The sequence below is a fragment of the Cydia pomonella genome, chromosome 20, assembly GCF_033807575.1.
Source record: "Cydia pomonella isolate Wapato2018A chromosome 20, ilCydPomo1, whole genome shotgun sequence".
Classification (NCBI taxonomy): Eukaryota; Metazoa; Arthropoda; class Insecta; order Lepidoptera; family Tortricidae; genus Cydia; species Cydia pomonella.
This window is the reverse complement of record NC_084722.1, coordinates 16,255,177-16,279,896: the sequence shown is the minus strand read 5'-3', so window position 1 is coordinate 16,279,896 and position 24,720 is coordinate 16,255,177. Positions and strand designations below refer to the sequence as shown.

General features: G+C 37.8%; 1 protein-coding gene across 3 annotated transcripts; it reads right to left on the bottom strand.

Annotated features, from left to right (window-relative positions):
• Positions 1-365: 365 nt before the first annotated feature.
• LOC133529260 (microprocessor complex subunit DGCR8) lies at positions 366-24,522 on the bottom strand. 3 transcript variants are annotated; one of them, XM_061866948.1, is made up of 13 exons: positions 24,079-24,522; positions 23,647-23,692; positions 21,763-21,974; positions 20,445-20,573; positions 19,739-19,881; positions 15,982-16,898; positions 14,726-14,844; positions 10,763-10,885; positions 9,788-9,963; positions 8,296-8,433; positions 7,558-7,677; positions 5,291-5,410; positions 366-2,610 (listed from the first exon to the last, which is right to left on the bottom strand). In XM_061866948.1, the coding sequence occupies exons 3-13, from the start codon at positions 21,968-21,970 to the stop codon at positions 2,449-2,451; spliced, it is 2,355 nt and encodes a 784-aa protein (XP_061722932.1). In that variant the 5' UTR covers positions 21,971-21,974; positions 23,647-23,692; positions 24,079-24,522; the 3' UTR covers positions 366-2,448. The 3 variants fall into 3 exon arrangements, with proteins under 3 accessions (XP_061722932.1, XP_061722933.1, XP_061722931.1); XM_061866949.1 differs by lacking the exon at positions 23,647-23,692 and having other exon boundaries at positions 24,158-24,522; XM_061866947.1 differs by lacking the exon at positions 23,647-23,692 and having other exon boundaries at positions 24,079-24,520.
• Between the last annotated feature and the right edge of the window lie 198 nt (positions 24,523-24,720).

Sequence of the window (24,720 nt, the reverse complement as noted above, 5' to 3'; positions counted from 1 at the left end):
GTTTGAACGAGATCTAGTAAGGATTTTTTTTAATAAGTCATAAAATAAAAATATTTTTTTTTTTCATCAAACCCATACGTGTGAGGTATCTACGGATAGGTCATCAAAAATGATATTGAGGTTTCTAATATCATTTTTTTCTAAACTGAATAGTTTGCGCGAGAGACACTTCCAAAGTGGTAAAATGTGTGTCCAAAGTGGTAAAATGTGTGTCCAAAGTGGTAAAATGTCGAACAAGATCTAGTAAGTAGATTTTGTTTTAATACGTCATAAATGGTACGGAACCCTTCATGCGCGAGTCCGACTCGCACTTGGCCGCTTTTTTTTACATACGATGTATGCCCCTCCAGCGTCTCCCCCCCCCCCCCAGGCCTCCAGCGATATCAACGTTTTTCGTACTCAATTATCTACAGTTGAAACGGAATTCAGAACATATATTGGTGTTTTTTTTTTGTATCTCAAATAGGTAAATTTAAGCAGATTTATTTCTTACATGTATTTATACTCTAGTACAGGACAATTATCACATCTCTGATGAACTTAGCACGTTATTTTTTTTTTCAAATATATTCTAATGCCTAGTTACTATTCCATATAAATAAATAAAAAATAATCCTTAAGAAACATTTCGAAAATATATATATTCACCAAACCGATGGTATTTTTACATAAGAGATTTAAGAGCGCGATTTTTTAAAACGTAGCTTAGTGCGTAGTTAGGGCGTATTGGTTTAAAGCGTAACTATTACTAAATAACAACTATTTTGTCACGAGATTATTAATACACATTATAATACTTGCTGGTATATTAGTTATAATATTCCTAGTTACTAATGATTTTTTTTTATACCACGACGGTGGCAAACAAGTATACGGCCTGATGGTAAGCAGTCACCGCAGCCTATGGACGCCTGCAACTCCAGAGGTGTTACATGCGCGTTGCCGACCTTTTAAAAACCTGTACACTGCTTTTTGAAGAACCCCACACTGTAGACCCTCGGGAAAACCTGATTTCTTGTTATCTAATTCTAATTTACTGGTTTCAATTGCCCTTACATTATTAACGTTTGTTAATTTATTTCTAATGTATATATTTTATTGGACACTAGATTAAATAAAATAAAGTTTTAAAAGGCATATACATGTTGATTGAATACGTAATAATAAGTGCTAAAATTTGAATTCCTAAGGTTTTATATTCGTATAAAGCAGCTAGGTGTTAAGGTCCACTTCAGCCAATATTTTTCCGATACCACGAATATAATTTCGTGCTTGAACATATATATTATTAAAATATCATGAACATATCAATCGTGAAATACGAGTTTATATTTAATATAATAGATTTAATATTATGAGTACCTAAAGTCAAGGCAAACAAACAGCAACACATCTGTCCATCGGTGGACCTTATGCATTTCGTAATAAGGTCCACCTATGAGCAGTCAACATAGGCCATTGTACTAAAGTATCGATCCTAGATGAACATCACAACCAAACATATCTACCAATCTACTATTTGAACTGCTCGCACGAGTTGCGTTCTCATACATACATACTCCATGCCTGTCTGTCACGTTCTAACAAGTAAGTGCGAAAGTGACAGGCATAGTGACAAGCGATTAAAATGGAACCATGCTGCCAATGATGGACATGTTGGTTATCATTGATACAATCGAATGCAGTCGGCCGAGATGCAGGAATCCAATACGATGGACAGACCAAATTCGTTCAGGATACGTTCCACGGTGTCCTACACGAAGATGGCAGATTTTTTTTTTATTACGAAAGGATAAGCATTTGACCAGAATCTCACCTGATGGAAAGTGCCGATGCAGTCTAGGATGGAACATCTTCTTCTTCCTCGCGTTGTCCCGGCATTTTGCCACGGCTCCTGGGAGCCTGGGGTCCGCTTGACAACTAATCCCAAGATCTGGCGTAGGCACTAGTTTTTACGAAAGCGACTGCCATCTGACCTTCCAACCCAGAGGGGTAAACTAGGCCTTGTTGCGATTAGTCCGGTTTCCTCACGATGTTTTCCTTCACCGAAAAGCTACTGGTAAATATCAAATGATATTTCGTACGTAAGTTCCGAAAAACTCATTGGTACGAGCCGGGGTTTGAACCCGCGACCTCCGGATTGCAAGTCGCACGCTCTTACCGCTAGGCCACCAGCGCTTTTTTATGAGGTAAGGATGGAACATGCTTACCTAAAAGATGTCTATTCACTCTCGATTTAAAAAGGTCCAAGTTATAGTGGACTGGGAATAGATTTGCAGGAAGTGAATTCCACTCCTTAGCCGTTCGCATTCGTTCGTTTTGTCAAACAGAAGCTGTTCCCTAGAAGTGGCTACGACCCTCGGTGATGAGGAAACCGATGCGAGAATACCTCCTCATCCAAGGTACCCCTCAAGTCTAGGTTGTGTGCTTCTCAGGTCTAGTTTCTTCTTAGAGGTCCACGTTGTTGAGGTTGGAGCCGGAATGCGTGGGTAGGTCGTCCTTGACGAGTAAAGTGCCGATCGGGACCACGGCCTCGTCCCTTTCCTTCAGTTTCCTCATTTCGTTGCGAAGCTTTTCTAGTACGGCGTAGTTTGGTTCGTTGTGACGAGCCTACAAAACAATATTGTTTTATTATCAGAGCGGTAAAAATATTAAGTACTCATTTTTAGGGTTCCGTAGCCAAATGGCAAAAAACGGAACCCTTATAGATTCGTCATGTCCGTCTGTCTGTCCGATTATGTCACAGCCAATTTTTTCCGAAACTATAAGAGCTATACTGTTCAAACTTAGTAAGTGGATGTATTCTATGAACCGCATTAAGATGTTCACACAAAAATAGAAAAAAAAACAATAAATTTTGGGGGTTCCCCATACTTAGAACTGAAACTCAAAAAATATTTTTTCATCAAACCCATACGTGTGGGGTATCTATGGATAGGTCTTCAAAAATGATATTGAGGTTTCTAATATCATTTTTTTCTAAAAGGAATAGTTTGCGCGAGAGACACTTCCAAAGTGGTAAAATGTGTCGTCCCCCCCCCCCCCCCCGCCCCGTAACTACTAAAATAACAGAATGAAAAAACTAAAAAAAATATATGATATACATTGTCATGCAAACTTCCACCGAAAATTGGTTTGAACGAGATCTAGTAAGTAGTTTTTTTTAATACGTAATAAAATTAAAAAAAAAAAAATTCATCAATCCCATACGTGTGGGGTATCTATGGATAGGTCTTCAAAAATGATATTTAGGTTCCTTATATCATTTTTTTCTAAACTGAATAGTTTGCGCGAGAGACACTTCCAAAGTGGAAAAATGTGTGTCCAAAGTGGTAAAATGTTGAACAAGATCTAGTAAGTAGATTTTTTTAATACGTCTTAAATGGTACGGAATCCTTCATGCGCGAGTCCGACTCGCACTTGGCCGCTTTTTTTTATTTTACATGAGAACGAGTATCATTTTCTTTTGCACCCGTAAATATCGTTAAAAAATGTCATGAAAAAATATTTGTCTTGTTCAACTTGGCAGCTGAAAGCATACGGGCCGCTTGATGGTAAGCAGTCACCGCAGCCCATGGACGCCTGCAACTCCAGGGGTGTTACGTGCGTGTTGTCGACCCTTTAAATATCTGTACACTCTTTTTTGAAGAAAATAAATAATAAATAGTCATTAATAAAACGCAAGCTACAGTATAGTCGAGTTCATAAATATGTATACATTTTTTCACCTTATCGCAAAGGATTAAGGAGGATAAAGAAATGTATACATATTTATGAACTCGATTGTACCTCGGTCATATCCAAATCACGCGTAATGAAAAGTATGAACTCCTTCAACTCATTATCCAAAGAAAGATTCAAGGAAAAAGATCATCTAGACAAAGACGTAATTCATGTCTCAAAAATATCGAACATGGTTTAAAAATAGTACATTACGATACAAGTGCGAAAAATAGGAAATTCGAAACGAGTGGCGATAAATTAAAACACGACCGAAGGGAGTGTTTTAAATCGACACGAGTTGCGAATTACCTATTCGCACATGTATCGTACAACGTTTTACAGTACATATGGCCCTTTAAATGTTCGACACAGTAACATAATATGCTACTTCTCGCACTAGTGCTATAAAGTAGCCCCATATGTACTGTAAAATATATTTTTTTTATACCACGACGGTGGCAAACAAGCATACGGCCCGCCTGATGGTAAGCAGTCACCGCAGCCTATGGACGCCTGCAATTCCAGAGGTGTTACATGCGCGTTGCCAACCCTTTAAGAACCTGTACACTCCGTTTTTGAAGAACCACATACTTTAGACCCTCGGGAACACCTCGGAAGGGAGCTCATTCCACAGCCGGAACGTCCGCGGGAGGAAATTCCTCTTGAACCGCACAGTACGCGACCATTTAGGTTCTAAGGTGTGAGGATGAACATCCTGCCGACGGCGAGCGGCGCGGTGATAGAAAGTGGCCGTTGGCATCATGACAAACAATAGGGTTGTTTCCATCTACAAATCTTGGGGCAGAATTGTATCCCAATAAACTCTTTTGGATTATAAGAATATGTTAAACTACCTTTAATGGACCTCTAATGACCATATTTTTGTAAATATTGTATTTAAAATATCTTTTGGCACACGTCACGTGACCAACCTCGAAACGTCATTGAAGATTCTGATGACGACACAATTCTCGGATTGACACTGTTTACAGTTAGGCGATAAACAACAAATGACAAATGTCAGTTGACAGTTCGTATCTTCTACGTGTGTATGTAGTTATGTGTCAAACCGTAAACTGTGACGTCACACAATTTTCAAAGAGCGTTTTGGGCGCGAAAGCATCTGTCAAAATATATTTTGTTAATTTAACATGTTTAAAGCCGTTTTTAGTATAAAAGTTGAATTTTAGGGCAACTTTTAGTTAATATAGAACGTAATACAAGCGTTTCAAAAAATTTGAAACAACCCTATTTCTCAGAACACAGCCCATTGTACAAGCGGTAGAACACACAAGGATATGGCACTGGAAGATTATTATTAATCGTATGGCATGCACAGTTGAAGGACAATCAAAGTATGGCCTTGAGGTTGTCAAGCCAGGTAATCAGGTCAGGAGTGACGGAGACCAAATCTTTAGCTGGTCCAGAATAAGAGTGAAGGGGGCAGCGCCGGATGATATGTTCAGTTGTCTGCTCTTCTTCACCGCACTCGCAGAGTGGAGAAACATTCCAGCCCCATTTGTAGGTAAGAGAGAAGATTAAAATGATAAATGTACAGTTCTGTTACCTTGTCTTGCAGCAGGGTGATCTGCTGCTCCTCGATCTTCTTCTCCTTGCAGCTCTTGACGGAGCGCGAGCCGTACAGGCGCAGCAGCGAGCCCCACGAGCGGACGTGCGGGTGCAGCGCCTGGAAACAACTACACCTTCTCAGTCTATACGGGAAAACTGCATTTAAATAAGATTTCCACCTCAGCAGCTCGAACTACTTTAGTCACTGCTGGGAGTGAGACAAGCTTTCGTCATAATGATTATGCCTTTCATTCATGAATGTAAATAAATGTGGTTAACTTTAATGTGGTTAAGCGGTGGTGGCCGAGTGGATATGACGTCCGACTTTCAATCCGGAGGTCGTGGGTTCAAATCCTGGCTCGTACCAATGAGTTTTTCGGAACTTATGTACGAAATATCATTTGATATTTACCACTAGCTTTTCGGTGAAGGAAAACATCGTGAGGAAACCTGCATACATCTGCGAAGAAATTAAAGATGTATGTGAAGTCCCCAATCCGCATTGGGCTAGCGTGGGGACTATAGCCCGAGCCCTCTCGCGCATGAGAGGAGGCCTGTGCCCAGCAGTGGGACGTATATAGGCTGAATTATTATTATCATTATTATTAACTTTATTTGATGTTGAATTTATTTTACCTTTAATATGTTCTCACTAATTAGGTGAGAAGTTGTATGTGTCACACGAGAGAAAAGTTATTTTACATCTCGTGTTTTACAGTCCCTCGCTACGCTCAACATTCTAACTTATAATCACTCGCTTCGCTCGTGATTCAATTATAGAATCTTTCGCTTACTCGGGACTCAAAATCAACACTCGAAAGAAAAACCAACTTTCCTCTCTTCATCATTCATCATCATTCGATTGCCCTTATCCCATTTGGGGTCGGCGCAGCATGTCTTTTCCTTCCATATCTTTCTGTCACCCGTCATCTCATCGTTCACTCGCGTTCGTTTCACGTCATCTCTCACACAATCCATCCACCGTTTCCTAGGTTTTCCTCTGCCGTTCCATCCCTCCACATTGGTCACCAACTTTCCTCTCTTGTTGCACAAATAACTATTTCAATTATAACACTTATTTCACCACACCAACTGGTAAAGGCCCTCTTGATCGTTCAAAAACTAATCAGAAAGTTGCATTACATGTGGGGCAAAGTAATCAGATGCAAATGTTGAGTTGTTTCCTTATGATAGCTGGTAAAATTGACTTTTAAATGATGATTTTGTATGATAAATTTTTATTACGTTCATTTGGATTTAATTTGGTTTGCTTTTTATGGTATTGCACATTGTGGTGAAAACATTTTGTTTCACACGGAGGCAAAGTTTAACTCTCGTGCCTTAAAACCCTCGCAACGCTCAAGATTCCACTTGTAGAACCACTCGCTATGCTCGTGGTTCAATTTTGGAATTTTTCGCTTGCTCGGGTATCAATATTAGCACGAGCGGTTAAACAACAACTTTGCCCCCGTGTTAAACAATAGTTATTTGTGCCCAAGGGAGGAAAAGTAGGAAATTGCGTGCCACGTGTAAAATTGTCACCTGAGGTGAAGGCGAGGGTGGCAAACACGCGGGATGGAATGTCCTACGTTTCCTCCCTTGGTGTGAATGCTATTTTTGTACTCGACGGAGGCGGAAAGCGGCAACTTCGTTTAGCGCAGCGGGAGCAAAGTTGACGCTTTCCGCCCGGAGGGCAGAAAATAACTATTATTGATTGAGCGTTAGCAAAAATAAACAAAACACCATGATGCGTGTTAAAGCGTCCACCATTGTGTGATAAACAGTGATCGGAACTATGGGAGTAAAACTGGTTCCAGCGGTTTATTTATTTAGTATACATTTTATTTTGACACTTGGAGAGACTTTACACCTCCAAATTTTATTAGTATTAGTACTTTGACATTGGGGACCTTTTACATCTCCAGATTTAATGTGTTTTTAACTATAGAGACTATACATCTCTATTGTATTGTATTAATTATTTATTTTAAGATTATTATAATGTAATGTTTACCCAGGTATTGGCTGTTGTATTTATAAATGTTGTTATGTATTTTTCATGTCACTATATGTTGTTACTATAAATGTTGTATTGACTTGTAAAAGAGCCCTTGAGGCCTACTTGCAGAATAAATTTTTGAATTTTGAATTTTGAATTTGAATTTTGACCGCTTGACCCACGTGCATTGCTTGTTCTTCTGGTCCAGCTTTTTCTAGTTCACAATATTATCGACTCTATTACCTAAGACATAAGGTTCTAAATACCTGCAGTATGGCCTGGCTGGCGCGCTGCTTGGCCGCCTTCTTGTTCTTGCAGACGACGGTGGCGGAGTGGCGGCCCACGCGCATGGTCAGCTCGATCTTCTGGTATTCCAATTTTTTCATCTAAAATAAAACAGCTGGGTTAATAATTGGTTACTTGGCAGTTTTTTAGGGTTCCGTACCCAAAGGGTCAAACGGGACCCTATTACTGAGAATCCGCTGTACGTCCTTCCGTCTGTCACCAGGCTGTATCTCATGAACCGTGATAGTTACTTCTGTTTTACTCATTTCCGCAAAGGTTAACTGGAAGAGATCCCATACAGGGATAAGTTCGCCTTTGTTGTATTTAATTTACTCTGTAACTGTGTTTTTCGTGTTTTTATTTCTATGTACAATAAAGTATATACATACATACATACATACATAGTTAGCCAGTTGAAATTTCTACAGATTATGTATTTCTGTTGCCGCTATAACAAATACTAAAAACAGAATACAATAAATATTTAAAGCGGCTCCCATACAAACAAGTGATTTTTGGATATGGTACGGAACCCTTCGTGCGCGAGTCCGACTCGAACTTGGCCGGTTTTTTAAATAATGTCAATCGATTATGATTTATGGTCCATATATTAGGGTAGTGTATACATATATTTGTTACATACTCCGTACCGATATTTTCAGACGTGACCGTCCTAGCCAGTTTTTGCATCTTTCCCGTAATGATGGAACACGCCATACCTCGGTGTGTATATGGCGGTCCTGCGCGCCGAAGTTGCGCAGGAGACACGTCCGCAGTATGGCGTGCGGCGACGGCTCGCAAGTCGCCGCGCAGAACTCCGAGATCCGCGGGTCTTCGATGCCCACGTAGTCGAAGAACTGGAGAAAATAACAAAAGGTAACGTCGAAACCAAGGTCTCTTCTTCCTCGCGTTGTCCCGGCATTTGGCACGGCTCATGGGAGCCTGGGGTCCGCTTGACAACTAATCCCAAGATTTGGCGTAGGCACTAGTTTTTACGAAAGCGACTGCCATCAGACCTTCCAACCCAGAGGATAAACTAGGCCTTGTTGGGATTAGTCCGGTTTCCTCACGATGTTTTCCTTCACCGAAAAGCGACTGGTAAATATCAAATGATATTTCGTACATAAGTTCCGAAAAACTCATTGGTACGAGCCGGGGTTTGAACCCGCGACCTCCGGATTGCAAGTCGCACGCTCTTACCGCTAGGCCACCAGCGCTATAAACGTCAAAACCAAGGTATAGGTAAAAAAACTTAAGTAAGTCACCTGTTGTATGTAGTTGTTGCGTACGAGATGGAGAACATTATATATATTTTGTTTCTCGGTTAAATCATTTATGAATCTATTCTGCACCAATATATATGTCTCTGTTTGACCTAATGGTTGACTGGTAGAGCATGCCTTTTGGCATAAAGTCCGCCATTTGTCTTTGTGCAATAAAGTTTAAATAAATAAAATATGAATCCGGATCAGCGTGAGGCGCGTCTGGTTCAGCTCTCATATCCCGGAACCAGGATATGTAATATAGACGCCTTCGCGGCGATGGATTTTGCCTGTCGCTTGCTGGAACCCCGATCGGATCCGTAGTGCATAAATCATATATTTATTTGTAAACATAGGTTTTCACAGATCATACAAATGTAAATAAGAAAGTATCACTATGCTTAGCCATTCGGCATACAAATATTGTCCAGATGGTGCATGCATATTTACAAACTTAATCTATAAATTATAATTTAAAAATATAATTTAATGTAATTTAATAATTGACATTCGTACATATACCTACTTAATTAATACTCTGAATCAGACAGGTATTCTCCAATCGAGTAGTACGCTTTCCTAACTAAAAATTTAAACAGACTCTTTTTGAATAATCCTATGTCATCTAATTTAGTAATATGGTCTGGCAGTTTGTTATAGAGTTTAGGAGCAATGCTTAACCGCAGAACGAACGACGACTTGGTATAGTGATGACTTGGGGAAAAAAAAAATTGTTCATTAAAAATTATAATTATATTTGAATATTATATAAATCTGATTAATTCTTTTTAAAATAAGTTAAAATAATTCGACCCGTAATGATAATGAACTTTGAAATAATTATATTTGTGTAAATAATAGATATAATCAGTTGACATGTAAAATAACTATATTTTATCAATAAAGTTTTGATTGATTGATTGATTGATGAATATTAAAAAGTACTTACAGTGAAATCTGGATCAGCTTGGGGCGCGTCTAGTTCAGCCCTCATCTCCGGTATCAGAATATGTATGGAAGCCCTCGCGGCGGCGGACTTTGCCTGTCGCTTGCTCGAACCACGACCGGACCCGTACTGCATGCCACCTATGTATACTGTGGCTTGGTACGGGGATGAAGCGTTTTCTGTAACAATCAAAAAGTATATAATTATTCCTTAAGGCTTCACCCGACGCCGACGGCCTTGCGCGTGTGGGCGGAGCTTATACCCCTCACCGCACCACCCGCTGCAAAAAATCGAGCGCGCAGACCTATGCGTTCGAAATAGAATTTCGCTTGCTCGAGCGCGCAACGCAGCACACGTCCGTCTTGCCCGCACTGACTATACTGACGAGAGTGGGGTAATGGTAGGGAAGGGACCTAATAGGCGGGATTCAGGCTTATTTTTTTAACACATTCACTGCCAGACAAAAAACGGCGTACTACCCCAGAAACCGATGGTCTATAGCTGCATACAAAACAACCTGCTGTCCGGCATCTGAACAAAGTTCACGAGCGCCCGCCAGGTGGGTTCCCGGCAGTGAAAGAAAGAAGAAAATCAAATCATTCTATAGTGTTTTGTGAGAAATATTGTAGTTTCATGTATTTTCGATAAAAGCTGCAGTAGTAATAAGGATACAACTGAAAGAAATAGGGGCGACTCCAAGATTTTTTTTGTTCACTTATTTAAATTAAAATAGATTTTCAGAAAAACCATATCACTTCTCATATCTTGTAGATTGTTATATATTTTTTTCTGCTCACAAAGTGTTATAGTTAATAAAAGAAATGGTTCAGAGTAACTCAGTTTTACGGTATTTTGCGGAAGGAGCAGCCTTAACTACTAACCTGCTGGACACAGGCCTTCTCTCAGTTGCCATTAGATACATCGGAGCGGCCAAGGCATTCACAAATATCTGAACATACCAATTTAAACTTAACTTACCTAGCTGTTTGAACTCGTAGACGGGCTGCTTCTGCAGAGCGCGACGCACGTACTCATGGAACACGGAGAGGTAACTGCGCCCGTTCATGTTCATCACCCAGTCGCGCTTGCTCGCCTTACCGCCTACAACATACAGTTCAAAGGGTGTAGCAGGATAGCCTAGGAAAAATTGCCCCCAGCGATTTTGGGCCGAAACTGTAATCAAACGATGCCTTTTGGGGAGGTTATACTCTGCACAAAGTTTCATCCCTCTGTTACCCCCTGGGGGTGAAAAACAACCGATTAACCTCAAAACTGTTTTAATTATTTTTTCCTAAACTATGAAAGTGACGAATTTCAAATTTCGTACAAATATTAATAAGACTAAAAGCTATGTGCTAAAAAAATATTAACCCCCTAACCATTGAAATTCTTGTAAAAAAAACAAAAATAAAAAAAGAATCAACCTGTATATCAAGTTTGGCTCATGGTACCACACCATTTTTTTTTTCAAAAATGAACCAGTTTATATTCTACATGATACAAAAGTTTCATGGACCTACTCCAGAAGGAACATTGCGAAATTAATATGTATTGGCTCTTTGGTGCGTACTATTCATTGAACTCCCACTAAGAGCCTTGCATTATTAATAAACAATGGCTTGCGATCGGACCGCTGGCGCTGCTCGTGCCCGATTTGAAAAAGGTGGGGATAAAGAAGTATGAATCAAACTCATTTGTATTTATAAAAACATTTTTAGGGTTCCGTAGTCAACTAGGAACCCTTATAGTTTCGCCATGTCCGCCTGCCTGTCTGTCTGTCTGTCCGAGGCTTTGCTCCGTGATCGTTAGTGCTAGAATGCTGAAATTTGGCATGGATATATAAACCAATAAAGCCGACAAAGTCGTACAATAAAATCTAAAAAATTAATTTTTTTGAGGGTACCTCCCCTACACGTAAAGTGAGGGTGAATTTTTGTTTTTTGCTTCAATCCTACAGTGTGGGGTATCGTTGGAAAGGTATTTCAAAACTAATAGGGGTCTTCAACAAACATTTTTTGATTAAGTGAATATATTCGGAGACAATCGCTCCGAAAGAAAAAAAAATGTGTCCCCCCCCCCCCCTCTAACTTTAGAACCATAGGTCCAAAAAAAATTGAAAAAATCGTGGAAGTAGAGCTTAAGAAAGACATTAAATGAAAACTATAGCGGACATGATCAGTTTAGCTGTTTTTGAGTTATCGCAAAAAGTTTCCCCTTCATAGTAAAAAGACATACTTTAATTAGGTACTGATTATGCAAATTTGCCTATTTGTTTAACTCACGTGAAAGGTACCGTTTCATCCCTTGGTTAACAATTTACTATACTTTAAGCTCCAGTTTAGCTTATTGTGACGGAAGAGTAACTACGGAACCCTACACTGAGCGTGGCCCGACATGCTCTTGGCCGGTTTTTTAAATTATTTTGTTTTCGGGTCCGAGACGTTGCGTATTAAGCATGATACGAGTATATTGATTAGTAGCTACGAAATAGTACGTTTATTTTAATTTCGCAATGTTCCTTCTGGAGTAGGTCCATGAAACTTTTATATAATATAGAATATAAATTGGTACATTTTTGAAAAAAAAAAAATGGTGTGTGTACCATGAGCCAAACTTGAGATCCATGTACAAATGAGTTTGATTCATACTTCTTTATCCCCACCTTTTTCAAATCGGGCACGAGCAGCGCCAGCGGTCCGATCGCAAGCCATTGTTTATTAATAATGCAAGGCTCTTAGTGGGAGTTCAATGAATAGTACGCACCAAAGAGCCAATACATATTAATTTCGCAATGTTCCTTCTGGAGTAGGTCCATGAAACTTTTGTATCATGTAGAATATAAACTGGTTCATTTTTGAAAAAAAAATGGTGTGGTACCATGAGCCAAACTTGATATACAGGTTGATTCTTTTTTTATTTTTGTTTTTTTTACAAGAATTTCAATGGTTAGGGGGTTAATATTTTTTTAGCACATAGCTTTTAGTCTTATTAATATTTGTACGAAATTTGAAATTCGTCACTTTCATAGTTTAGGAAAAAATAATTAAAACAGTTTTGGGGTTAATCGGGTTTTTTTCACCCCCAGGGGGTAACAGAGGGATGAAACTTTGTGCAGAGTATAACCTCCCCAAAAGGCATCGTTTGATTACAGTTTCGGCCCAAAATCGCTGGGGGCAATTTTTCCTAGGCTATCCTGCTACACCCTTTGAATGTGTCCTTAACATGAAGGTATAGTACAGGTTTTACGGTTTCAAAGAATCTTGAAATTGTAGTATTCGTTTTAACTTTAGCTACTTCAAAATAATAAGGGCAAAATAGGTCTCAATATTTGAGCCTTGGCTTTTTTTTATTTTTAGGATTTATAGCCTGGAGTATGCAAATATAACTATGTTACCGTCCCAGCTCTTTTACTCATGAGTCATGACTACAACTGTGTTACTGATAAAAAAAATATAAAAAAAATTTGGTAGAATATTTTTTACTTTAGTTACAAGGTATCGTTAGTGTGGCATTAAAATGTGCTTTATATTGTGATACAAAAAAAGAAAAAACATAATTTACAAATATAAAAATAAAATACCTTATTCTGAGGACAAAAAAAACCTGGAGTAAAAAGTAGAATGACCCAGGTGGCTTCCATCACAGAAGGATCCTTATGCTTTAAGTGCAATAAGGTCCTTTCCATCTGAAACTCCAACAGAAATTCTGATAGAAAGGACCTTATTGCACATGAAGCATAAGGACCCTTCTCTGATGGCAAGCCACTTAGTATTTCATAAAATATAACAGAGAATACTCGTAGTCATTTTCCTTTTCATATATATATCTCATCATATATATATATACCGTATTTTTTGACATTTAGATTTTATTCTAGAAAGGTTCTAGACTAGTATTTTTATACAATTTTGATGTTTGACGATCTTTTTGTTAAATTCTTATTATTAAGTTTACCATATCTATAATAGTTCAATGTTTTTTTTAGAACAATAATAACTGCATCAATAAATTGCTCTGATATTTAGATTAAGATGATATTTGTAAAATTTGACGATTTAAAAGTGCTTGTTGCTAGGCCTATTTGAATAAAAAATATTTTGACTTTGACTTTGACTTTAAACATGTAAAATTTGATGACCGGTCTGGTCTGGTGGCTAGTGACCCTGCCTATGAAGCCGATGGTCCTGGGTTCGAATCCCGGTTAGAGCATTTGTTTGTGTGATGAACCAAGATATTTGTTCCCGAGTCTTGGGTGTTTTATGTATTTTCCTACTCCTCTACTGTTATCTGTCATTTATGCATTCATTAAGACGAATATAAGAACATGCATAAAAGGTTTCAAGAAAAGTCTATATTGTCTATTCCTCATAACAGCTCTTGTGCTTTTAATCGCTATAACGTTACTGCGATTAATACTGCGATTAATAAGACATGATTTTCTGAGTTATTTGAACTTAACAGATTAAACATTAAAGGAACTAAATCCTGGCGTAATAAAAATAATTGTACCTTAGCGTTTTTTCTTAAAAATTAAATCGATAACTTGAAAAATTATAACGCCTGCAAAATTGTAATAGCAAGCAAAATATAAAATGAGTAAAACTTGGAAAGCACAAATAAAATGACTCATATTATAATTGAATATGAAGGTACAAAAAAGGTACAAAAATTTGGCTTTTATAGAATTTATCAATAACCACGGGAACATATCGTAATAAAGTACACCCGCCATTCTGACTGTCAGGATGGCGGGTGACCTGTTTTTTGATGATAACTTTACGTACCGTGAGGTACAAATTTTTTTAAACGAGGTACTAAATAGTACAAATTAGGTCCAAAAATATGGTATGCTTTTCATTTGATTTTATTTAGGTACACCCGCCATTCTGACTCTCACTATAATATGTATTTGTTTATTTGAATAAATGGTTGATTTCTTACCATTGTCCTGTCCGTTGGCAGGTTGAGCGGGTATGGTGATAAGTTTAGTGCCTTCTGGTAACGTAGGGTATTGAAGCGTCTTTCGGGCCTTGGCGTACTTGCGTCTGTCTGCCCACCGCCTACACAAGAGGAGCTATGAACACAATATCTTTGGAGGTTTGATGTTGCTGATACATTATAGTATTTTATGTACAGTTAGAAAGAAAAGTAGTTAAGTGGATCTTACTCTTTTAATAGCTCGCTTAGTAACCTGTTGCTGACATAATTTCTTATTATTCACAGGTTTTATTTTACAAAGATTTGATTTTTTTTAATACTACGTCGGTGGCAAACAAGCATACGGCCCGCCTGATGGTAAGCAGTATCCGTAGCCTATGTACGCCTGCAACTCCAGAGCATGCGCGTTGCCGACCCTGACCCCCTCCCGCCCCTCGTTGAGCTCCGGCAACCTTACTCACCGGCAGGAACACAACACTATGAGTAGGATACTTGAAACCTATCATTAAAATAGTGCTCCAGTAAAGATTGAAAGCCGAAATTAAACAGAGAGAATATTATAATATTTGTACATAAAATTTACAGTGAATTTGAGCTTTTTTTCCGTAAAACCTATTTTTTGCAAAGTGTTAAGTGGCTGATAGACGGGCGAGTAAGTTCGCGAACTTATGGCTAGATGACTTTTTTCGCTTGTAAAGTATGCGTACTTAGGCTGACACACGAGCGAAAAAGGTCGTTGAGCTGTAAGTTCGCGAACTTACTCGCACGTCTATCCGGGACTTTACTGGTCGCTTTTCATAAATTTCAGTGATTGTACACTTTTGTTTGTGTTTGTCATTCATTCACCGTTACTTCTGTTTTACTCATTTCCTCAAAGGTTATCCGGAAGACCATACAGGGATAAGTTCGCCTTTGTTGTATTTAATTTACTCTGTAACTGTGTTTTTCGTGTTTTTATTTCTATGTACAATAAAGTATATACATACATACATACATACTTTATGACATCTATCAATAAGGAATAAGGATATTTGGATTAGGTCCCATATGAGCAACATTGCCATCAAAAAGCTTTTGTACACTACGTAACAACAAAAATATGTTTTTTTTTGTAAGTTGCTTTAACTTTGAAATTAAACGAATCCCAAAAAAGTTTACAGGACATTTTAATCTTTAAATACGATTAGGAATATACTGATAAAATCTCTCGCAATGCTCACGGGCACCGTGTATAAGCTATTCATAACCATGAAACTTACCTAAAATGCATAATATTAACAGTTTTAAACTTGAACAGCTTCTTGCAATAATCATTAACCTGCTCATGTGTCAGCTGTTGCGTCTTCCAACTAGTATTTACCGTTTCCACCCTCGGCGGAGGCATCACTATTCCCCCAGGCAACACCACAGGCTGTTGATTAAGCGGCGTTTCATCTCTTTCGGTCTCATCCTTGTCATCATCAGGTATTTTATTTACTTCATTAGGTATTTTATTTTCTTCATCAGGTATTTTATTTACTTCATTAGTTATTTTGTTATCTTCGTCAGGTATTTTATTTACTTCATTAGTTATTTTATTTTCTTCATCAGGTATTTTATTTACTTCATTAGTTATTTTGTTTTCTTCGTCAGGTATTTTATTTAATTCATTAGTTATTTTATTTTCTTCGTCAGGTATTTTGATTTCTTTCACATTTTTATCGTCGTTTTCATTTGTTTCAATTTCCTTATTGCGTTTAAAAGGACACTCCATTTTTATTTCATTAGTTATATCTTCAAGCTCCATACTTATTTCTTCCTTGATTAAAATTTCTTGTTTCATTTCTTGTATTTCCTTTGATAATTGTTCTGTAGCATTTAATATGTCTTCGCGTATTTCGTTTGATTGTGTATTTTCTAAGTTTTCGCTAGGTTTAAGATTATCAACTAATTCACTATCGTGGCTATAAGTTTCTTTACTACTATCATCATTTCCACTAATAATGTTATATTCCTGCCTAGGATTATTGCTATTGTTAGTTACATTCTTATTATGAACGTTCTGTCCCGTTCTAGCCCAGGCGCCGCTCTCGATCTGTTCTTTGATCTTTTCGTCTATCTCTTTTTGTTTTTCCTCCTCTTCTAGAGCGCGCCGGTACGCGAGGCACGGTATAGCACTAATTGGGATGTCGTGCCGCTAAAAACAGGTAAAAGTAATGAGATATATTTTTTTTATTTAACGTTAATCTTAAATATAACAGAAATCTTACATATAACATAAAATATTTTGAATATGAGCACTAGCAGTCCGCCTTAAAGAGCGCTTGTGCAGTGCACTCCCATAAATAATCATAATTAAATTATAGTACCCAATTAATATAATACTACTTATTCATAATTAATATATCTATCGTAAACAAGTCAATAATAGTTAAATAAGTAATTATTATTCATTATAAGTGTATAGACAGCCTATGACTACTCGCCTACTGCTATATTTCATACGTAACGCGCGAAGCGGAGCGCTATACTTCAAGTTTATATAAATCAAGTACACCAATGGAGCATAACAAATAGTCTTGCGCTTAACATTTCAAAGTGTTTAATAATGTCATACACGCGGTCAAAAGGTCTATACCATAATGATTATCATCAGGGGTCGGACAAAAAGTGCGGATGACGTAAAAATGACGTAATCTTGCACACAGGATGATGTTTGAGTTTGTATTTAAACTTCCGTGTGACATGTAGTAACAAAGTAGTATTAATGAAGTAACAAAATAATCGTAAATAAATCCATGGAATTAATAATACAGGTGGTAGGGTGATGTAGTGAATAAAATAAATTTCACGAAACTTGTTACCATAAGGTATAATTATTTGAAATTAGTTAGAACAAGTCTGTGGGATCCTCAGATAAATAGGTTTAATAGTCAAAAGTGGGAACAGTAGGTAAGATTAGCAGTATACGTGTTTGTCACGTACCTCCAAAAACGGAAAATTGCCACAATATTCGAGTAAAGATGACATGACATTTTAGAGCGTTTTCTTATACACATATATAAATTTTAGCTAAATATAATCGTGAAGATACAATAGCTAAACAGTAACGAAGTCAATTTATTGTTCATCTGATTGACAATGTGTCAGTCAAAAACGTACTTACTCATTTCAAGTGGCGATATCATTTAATAAAGAGGTTGATAAATGATAAGTGATAATTGTTTATGAAAATCAAAAATACTATGTATTTGAAATCATCCTATAAGTGGTTTGACGTCATGCGCACTTTTTGTCCGACCCCTGATTATCATATAGCGGGTGAAAAGATAAGGCGAGCCACCTTAGTTAAGGACTTGGGCACTTGGTTTGATCCCCAGATGACATTTCATCACCAGGTTCTTCAAACCTGCAAAGAGGCCCAAAAACGTATGGGTTTTGTTAAGCGGCAGACCAAGCACTTTTCAAATAGACAAACTCTGGATCTGTTATACTATTCATATATCAGAAGTAAACTAGACTGTAACGCCGTTGTATGGAACCCTTACGAGGACAAATATGTCCTAACAGTTGAAAAAGTACAAAAATCCTTTGCAAGATATTTGTTTAAGAAAATGTATTTTTACTATCCGTATGTATTGGGTATGGTGGGATACCAGACACTTGAAGTTCGAAGAAAGGTAGCCTTGGTACGGTTCTTTCTTCATGACGACCGGTTTGGCCTAGTGGGTAGTGACCCTGCCTACGAAGCTGATGGTCCCAGGTTCAAATCCTGGTAAGGGCATTTATTCTTGTGATGAGCATGGATATTTGTTCCTGAGTCATGGCTGTTTTCTATGTATTTAAGTATTTATAAATATTTATATATTATATATATCGTTGTCTAAGTACCCTCAACACAAGCCTTATTGAGCTTACTGTGGGACTTAGTCAATTTGTGTAATGATGTCCTATAATATTTATTATTTATTTATTATTTATTCATTTACTACGAGGTCAGACATATAACAGGTACCTCTTAGGGCAAGTATCTTTCAATGTTCCACCTGTTTCAAGGCACAATCTCCGTCCTCGTAAACTACCCTTACTTAACCTCCCGAACTCCAGTACCAAGTCGAATTCCCACTCACCTCTCTACCGAGCTCTAAAGCTTATTAACGGCATATTGACCCAGGACGATTCATTGGACCTATTTTCGACTCCTGAACCGAGATTCTTAGCCACAGCCGGGCGCTACCTCGAGGCTATAGTCGCCCCGAGCACCATTAGCACTAATTAGATAATATGTACTTATATTTAAATTCTATTAACTGTTTTTGGTAGTAATTTATTATAATTATGTTATAATTCAATTCTTATATTCCTATGTGTCATGTCTGGTGTATACTGTAAGTGACATTATAAAAATAAAATAAAATAAAATAAAAATAAAGTATCGTTCAGTCGCCATCAGATATATCGGAGCGGCCAACCTTGTGCTCACTCTGGTGTTGCCCTTGCCAGGGACTGGTCCGGTATCCCTTTCGAGGATTTTGAAAGGGGCATTTCTTAAGGCTTTGCTCCCCAACACCGTTGCTAACTAAAACCCTTATTTGGCTTTCTAAGCGCTTCATAATACGGGTAAGCTGATACCTGTTCCTAAGCGCTAACCCCTTGAAGGAGTATCGATTATAAATTATACCGCTTGTGCCATTTTCAAATTTCTCTTCGGAAAAATTGAATAAAATATTACTTATTTGTATGATGGACTGAGTGTCTCGCTGACAGGACAGGTGTCATAATTTTTTGAATAATAAAGTTGATACTCTTTTATTTTAGCGGTGTCTCTGAAAAGTAAACCCCTTCCTGGAGCTAACTCAAATGAACGGGTAAGCAATTCAAAGGGAAAGCCAATCGTTGGGCCTATTCGATAAACAACTAAGCCAATTCATTTTTTCTAAGGGGTGGTCGGGTTCCTGGCCCTTGTGGAGCGAGCCTATGAAGCCGGAGGTCCCGGGTTCGGATCTCAGTAAGGGCTCCTATATCATAAGTACTCACCCTGGTGTTTCCCTTGCCGAGCGAGTATGGTTTCGCCAGCGTGCAGACGCGAGTCCCGCGATGCATGTAAACGGGCATCCCACTATAGTGTCGTACCATCATCCAATCCAGTGGAAGCACTTCGAATTGGTTTACTCCCTTTTCTGAAATGACAATGAATCTTGTAACATTTCAAGTATTTTGAACACATTTTAAAAGATATTTAAAACCGGGTATCGCGAATTTGTCGTCAAATTGGGGACCAGTGATCCAGAAGTTTAAGCCAAGAGATCCATCTTCGGATGTGTGTGCGGATATAGTGATTGTTGCATGAATAATTAACATGTGTGGTTGGTGGTTTGAAATTGTGATGCGTACCCCAAACTTTTTCATAGACTTTTCGTCGGGTAGTTACACAAATCTCTGTTTTGGCATTTTGCTGCGACATCAGTTATCCACAACCAGTGAAACGATAAATTTGCGATAGACTCGATTTTAAATAAATATGTTTATTTTATTTCTATGCTATCAGTCACCAACCCCAGCAACACACTCTATGGCGCGTCCTAGCGGGCCGCGGGCGCAATGAAAGCAAGCCACACGCCCTAGCTAAGTTCACGTCACGCTACCGCCGCGCTGCAGTGTGCCGACGTCTTAGCAGTCTTATAGAAGTCTTATGCTTTTAAGTTGAAGAATGTCTAAAAACAATAACCTCAATGTCATGTACCTTCTAAAACAGTCTTCTGTCTAGTTATGTACGGTTTCTCCTTAGGCTTGGGGGCCGCCTTAAAGTCCTCCGGGAGGTCTTCCTCCAGCATTTTTTCTATTTCATCTTCGGGGACGCCCTCGGACTTGCCTGTAAGAACAATGGTACTTCTGCAAGAAGTTTATATCATGGAATTTGTTCGAACAGTTAAAATTTGAGTACACTCAGAATCAAAAATAGCGGGATCAGACTACGCGTCAAAAGTATCTACCACTATCTAACAGTTTAACAAAGAGAGATATGTCTCTAATGGTACAACAATTAGACTGTAACGGATAGTTATGAACAGGGACCCGTCCACCCCTTCCCAAAATAAAGCCTTTAAAAAGCTTAGTCGTTCATTGAATAGCCCCAAAGATGGCTATCCCTTTGAATTGCTTACCCTTTCATTTGAATTAGCTCTAAGGGGTTTCCTTTTCAGACATACCGCTAAAATAATTCCTAATTCAAAAAATTATGACACCCGTGCTGTCAACGGGCTAGACACCCAGTCCTTCACTTTAAACAATATTTGATTCTATTTCTAAGACGAGAAAGTTGAAAATGGCATAAGCGTTATGATTTATAATCGTTACCCCTTCAAGGGGTACGCTTAGGAACGGGCATCAGCTTATATATCAGCACCCGTATTATGAAGCGCTTAAAGGCCAAATGAAAGGGTTCTAGTTAGCAACGGCTTTGGTAAGCAAGCCGTACGAAATACCCCTTCGAAAACCCTCAAAGGGGATACCGGACCGGTCCCTGCTTTTGAACGCAAACTGTAGAGATTTAAGTATATCTAGTTTCCGGGGTGGTAGATACTTTTGGTGCGTTGTTTTCATACGCTACTATTGTAACTACTTGCTACCTGTACAGTACATATACTTTTCATGCCTATGTCGAAAGTTTAAAGGGCCATATGTACTGCAAAACGTTGTATGATACACGTGCGAATAGGAAACTTCCTACTTTCCGCAGTTGTATCGTAAACAACTACATATTAAATGATATCACCCGTTCTGTCTCATTTTTCAGGGTAACTAACTCTCTTTGAACGTATTACGAAGTAGGTAAATCAAGAAAGGTTCTCTGCCAACGCAATATCGCCAAGGTTGCAGTAGAGGGGTTGAAATCCGCTATTACCCCTCAAGATTTTGGTATTAATACGTATTGAAGATGACCATATAAAAATCTTATCCTAAAATAAATTCAGATAAAATTCAATGAATCATCTATTAGGCAGGTCCACACAGAGCGAAACATTAACATTTTACAACAATATTGTGCAAAAGTCAATTACCATCATCATCCTCTTCATCCGTCTCCTCTTCGCTATCCTCATCATTCGACTTGACCTCATCAAGGACCTTGAACTCCCGCAGCTTCTCCAACTCCTCGGGCCGGACAAAGTTGTCAAACTTGTCATCATCTATCTGTCTATCGGTGTCCAGGTCTTCAGTGAAATCCTCAAGTCTTCGCTTCTTGGATGGTGGTGCTTCTTCACTCATTTTCCTAGAAATAGGGATTAACTTAGGGTGCCTGCATATTGTTGATCTAAGCAGGACTTGTAACTTTAGTAAGTACAGTAGCCATCAGATATCAGAGCACCCAGGGTGTTCAAATATAGCATGTTCAGATATTTTAGAGCACCCCCGATATCAGATATATCTGGTTACTGGACAAAGAAATGATCCTATGAAGGTTTTTCTTTTAAAGTACTATTATGAAACAGGGTTGGAGATATTGTCAATATTGTGACATGGTCATTCATTTACTATTAGGTATGTCAAATAGGCTTTCACCCAGTAGGGATCAGTGCAACAAACCTTTGAATTGTAAATATTTAAGCGCAAAGCACTGAGCAAATAAAGCTATAATATTAATGTTAAATAGCTAATATTGGTTTCTCGCCATATGTATATTTTAGAAAGTTGTCTCGTTTTGCTATTATAGAACAGGACAAAGTGTAAATCATGCTTTCAGAAAATTGAATTATAATATTAATTTACTAAACTTATTGTTTCATACAATATTTCACTCACAATAAATTTTGGGATTAAATAACATATAAAAACTTAAAATGATGTCCCTTTGAATGGCAGGCAACCTGTAAATGGTTCATCAAAAACAATTTTGGTACCTTTAAAGGTAATTTGTCACATAACCGCAATAGTTACTATCAGAGCCCGTACATTTCAAGCCCTTGTCGCAAAAATGACATAATTTAAGATACAGGGAGGTTTTTTTACGACACTACAATTTAGATAACTTACCTATTGACGCGTAGAAAATAAATACTTACTTGTTATGTGAAGTACACTGTTAAAAATCGAAAATATGTATTATTTAAATAATAATCTATTATTTAGTTGAGTGACAATAAGATGAAAGTCAGTTAGACGATTCTGTACTGATTGTCAAGTATCTATATCAGTTAATTAAAGAGGTTGGCAAATGATTAATTATTACGAAAATACTGATTGGAATCATACTCAATGTAGCATGTCGTCATTTTTCCATCAAGGGCCTGAAATGTATGGGCCCTGGTTATTATGAATAAACACAATTTCTTAGGAAGTAAAAACACAGAGTTTAGTATAATTAATTGTGTGAAAAGTTGCTTATTAACAAAAAATGGACAGAATCTAAAAATAATGTGAACTCTATGATTTATTTAAAAAAAAAGTGTAATCTAATTCTCAATAAATACAAGTAAAAGACTCTATCCAGTTATATAAACAAACAATATTATTATATTATACTAGTTAGGATTGTTATAACCTGCTCCTTGATTGTTATGACCACAGCTCTTTTATGAAATTAAAGGTTATAAAGCCAGAAACCCACTTTATGGTTTGTTGTAGTGTTGTTTTGTCGCATCACATTCACTTGACATATTGAGGAAACATCCAAAAAGTGCAACTCGAAAACATATCACCAAGTAAATTGTCAAGGTAAAGTTTGATACACTATTGTATGCAGTTGCTGTATTACAGTTTAACAGCATTTTAAAAGCAACCAAATAAGATGTCAGTAAGTCAAGTTAACAAAAAACAATTAGGTCATAATAAACTTTCATACTAATGTCCAACACACTGAAATTTCTTCCTTAATTCTGCAGGCAAACAATATTTCCACTAAAATCACACTAAGATTAATTGGATATCTGGAATTTTCTGAACACCTTGTAAATGGCCAGTCGTCTTGAGCACCTTGAGCTTCCCAGCAACCTTACAAACAACAAAATCTACACGAAAAGCAGTTCAGACAGTCCACAAATAGCGATGGCAATAAAATTCCAATGCGCTACAACAGTTGGATTTTACCCATCGCTATGTGTACACCTTCGCGGCCGCCGCGCCGAGCCGCTGCCGTCGCTGAGCTAGCGGCAGAGTTACGAGAGACGGTCTCTAGCTGTCTCGGACAACAGAGGCCGATCTATTGTAACTCTGCGAACAACCGCTGACGATTCAGAGCTTCAGTCTGTAAGAAGACATTTCAGACATCTCCTGTCGTCAAATTCCAAGCTCACGTTATAACCCTCCTGTGATTAAAACGCGAACTGAGTTATTGCAGTGAAACGTGAAATTTGACCCATTTGGTAATAACTACTTACGCGTGCTTGAATTGCCTAAGAAGTATGGCGATGTTGCTTTGTTGCAAATAAACGTTAACTAAATGCACAATTTAATTACCCTAAATTGAATTTAACACAAAGAAGTTACGTTAAATACAACAGGAAGCGTGTCCAGCTGCTTTTTTTCATGGCTTGATGGAATTTCTTTCTTTTCTCTACTCTGGCGTTGAGTTTGACATAAGTGAAGCGTTTTTTGACAGCTATAAACTTGAAGCTTACTTTACTATAGGCGGTTGATAGCGCTTAAAAGGACCGATTCGTACGAAATGCCGCCACATAATATATGAAACACGTTACCTTTCGTGATGAATGTAAATTTTATTCTCTCAACTTTTGCTTGATCAATATTCTTGATATATAGAGGGTTATAAATTGAGTTACAACATGCAATTTTAAAACAGTACGGGAGTTCGTGCTAATTTACACAAAGCATATGTCAAGACACAATTCTAAATTCTAAGGGAGTTCGGAATAAAGACAATTTTATTATTTCTTTGATTCTTTTATTTATTTTCAATTGGTCATGCTACAACTTCGAGACTACACTTTAATATAATTTATTAACTAATTGAAGTCTTAAAGAGATTGCATCTTTTCATGATTAACAATTGCCGATAGTTA

What these genes read in the sequence shown, in the direction of transcription:
- LOC133529260 (XM_061866948.1), bottom strand. Translation starts at nt 21,970, where the DNA reads ATGAGTGAAGAAGCACCACCATCCAAGAAGCGAAGACTTGAGGATTTC. An exon ending in TCGGCAAGGGAAACACCAGG is followed by an intron (nt 16,899 to 19,738) that starts GTGAGTACTTAT and finishes ACCTGTTTTTAG; the next exon opens with CGGCACGACATCCCAATTAG. An exon ending in GTTAATATTATGCATTTTAG is followed by an intron (nt 14,845 to 15,981) that starts GTAAGTTTCATG and finishes CCTCTTGTGTAG; the next exon opens with GCGGTGGGCAGACAGACGCA.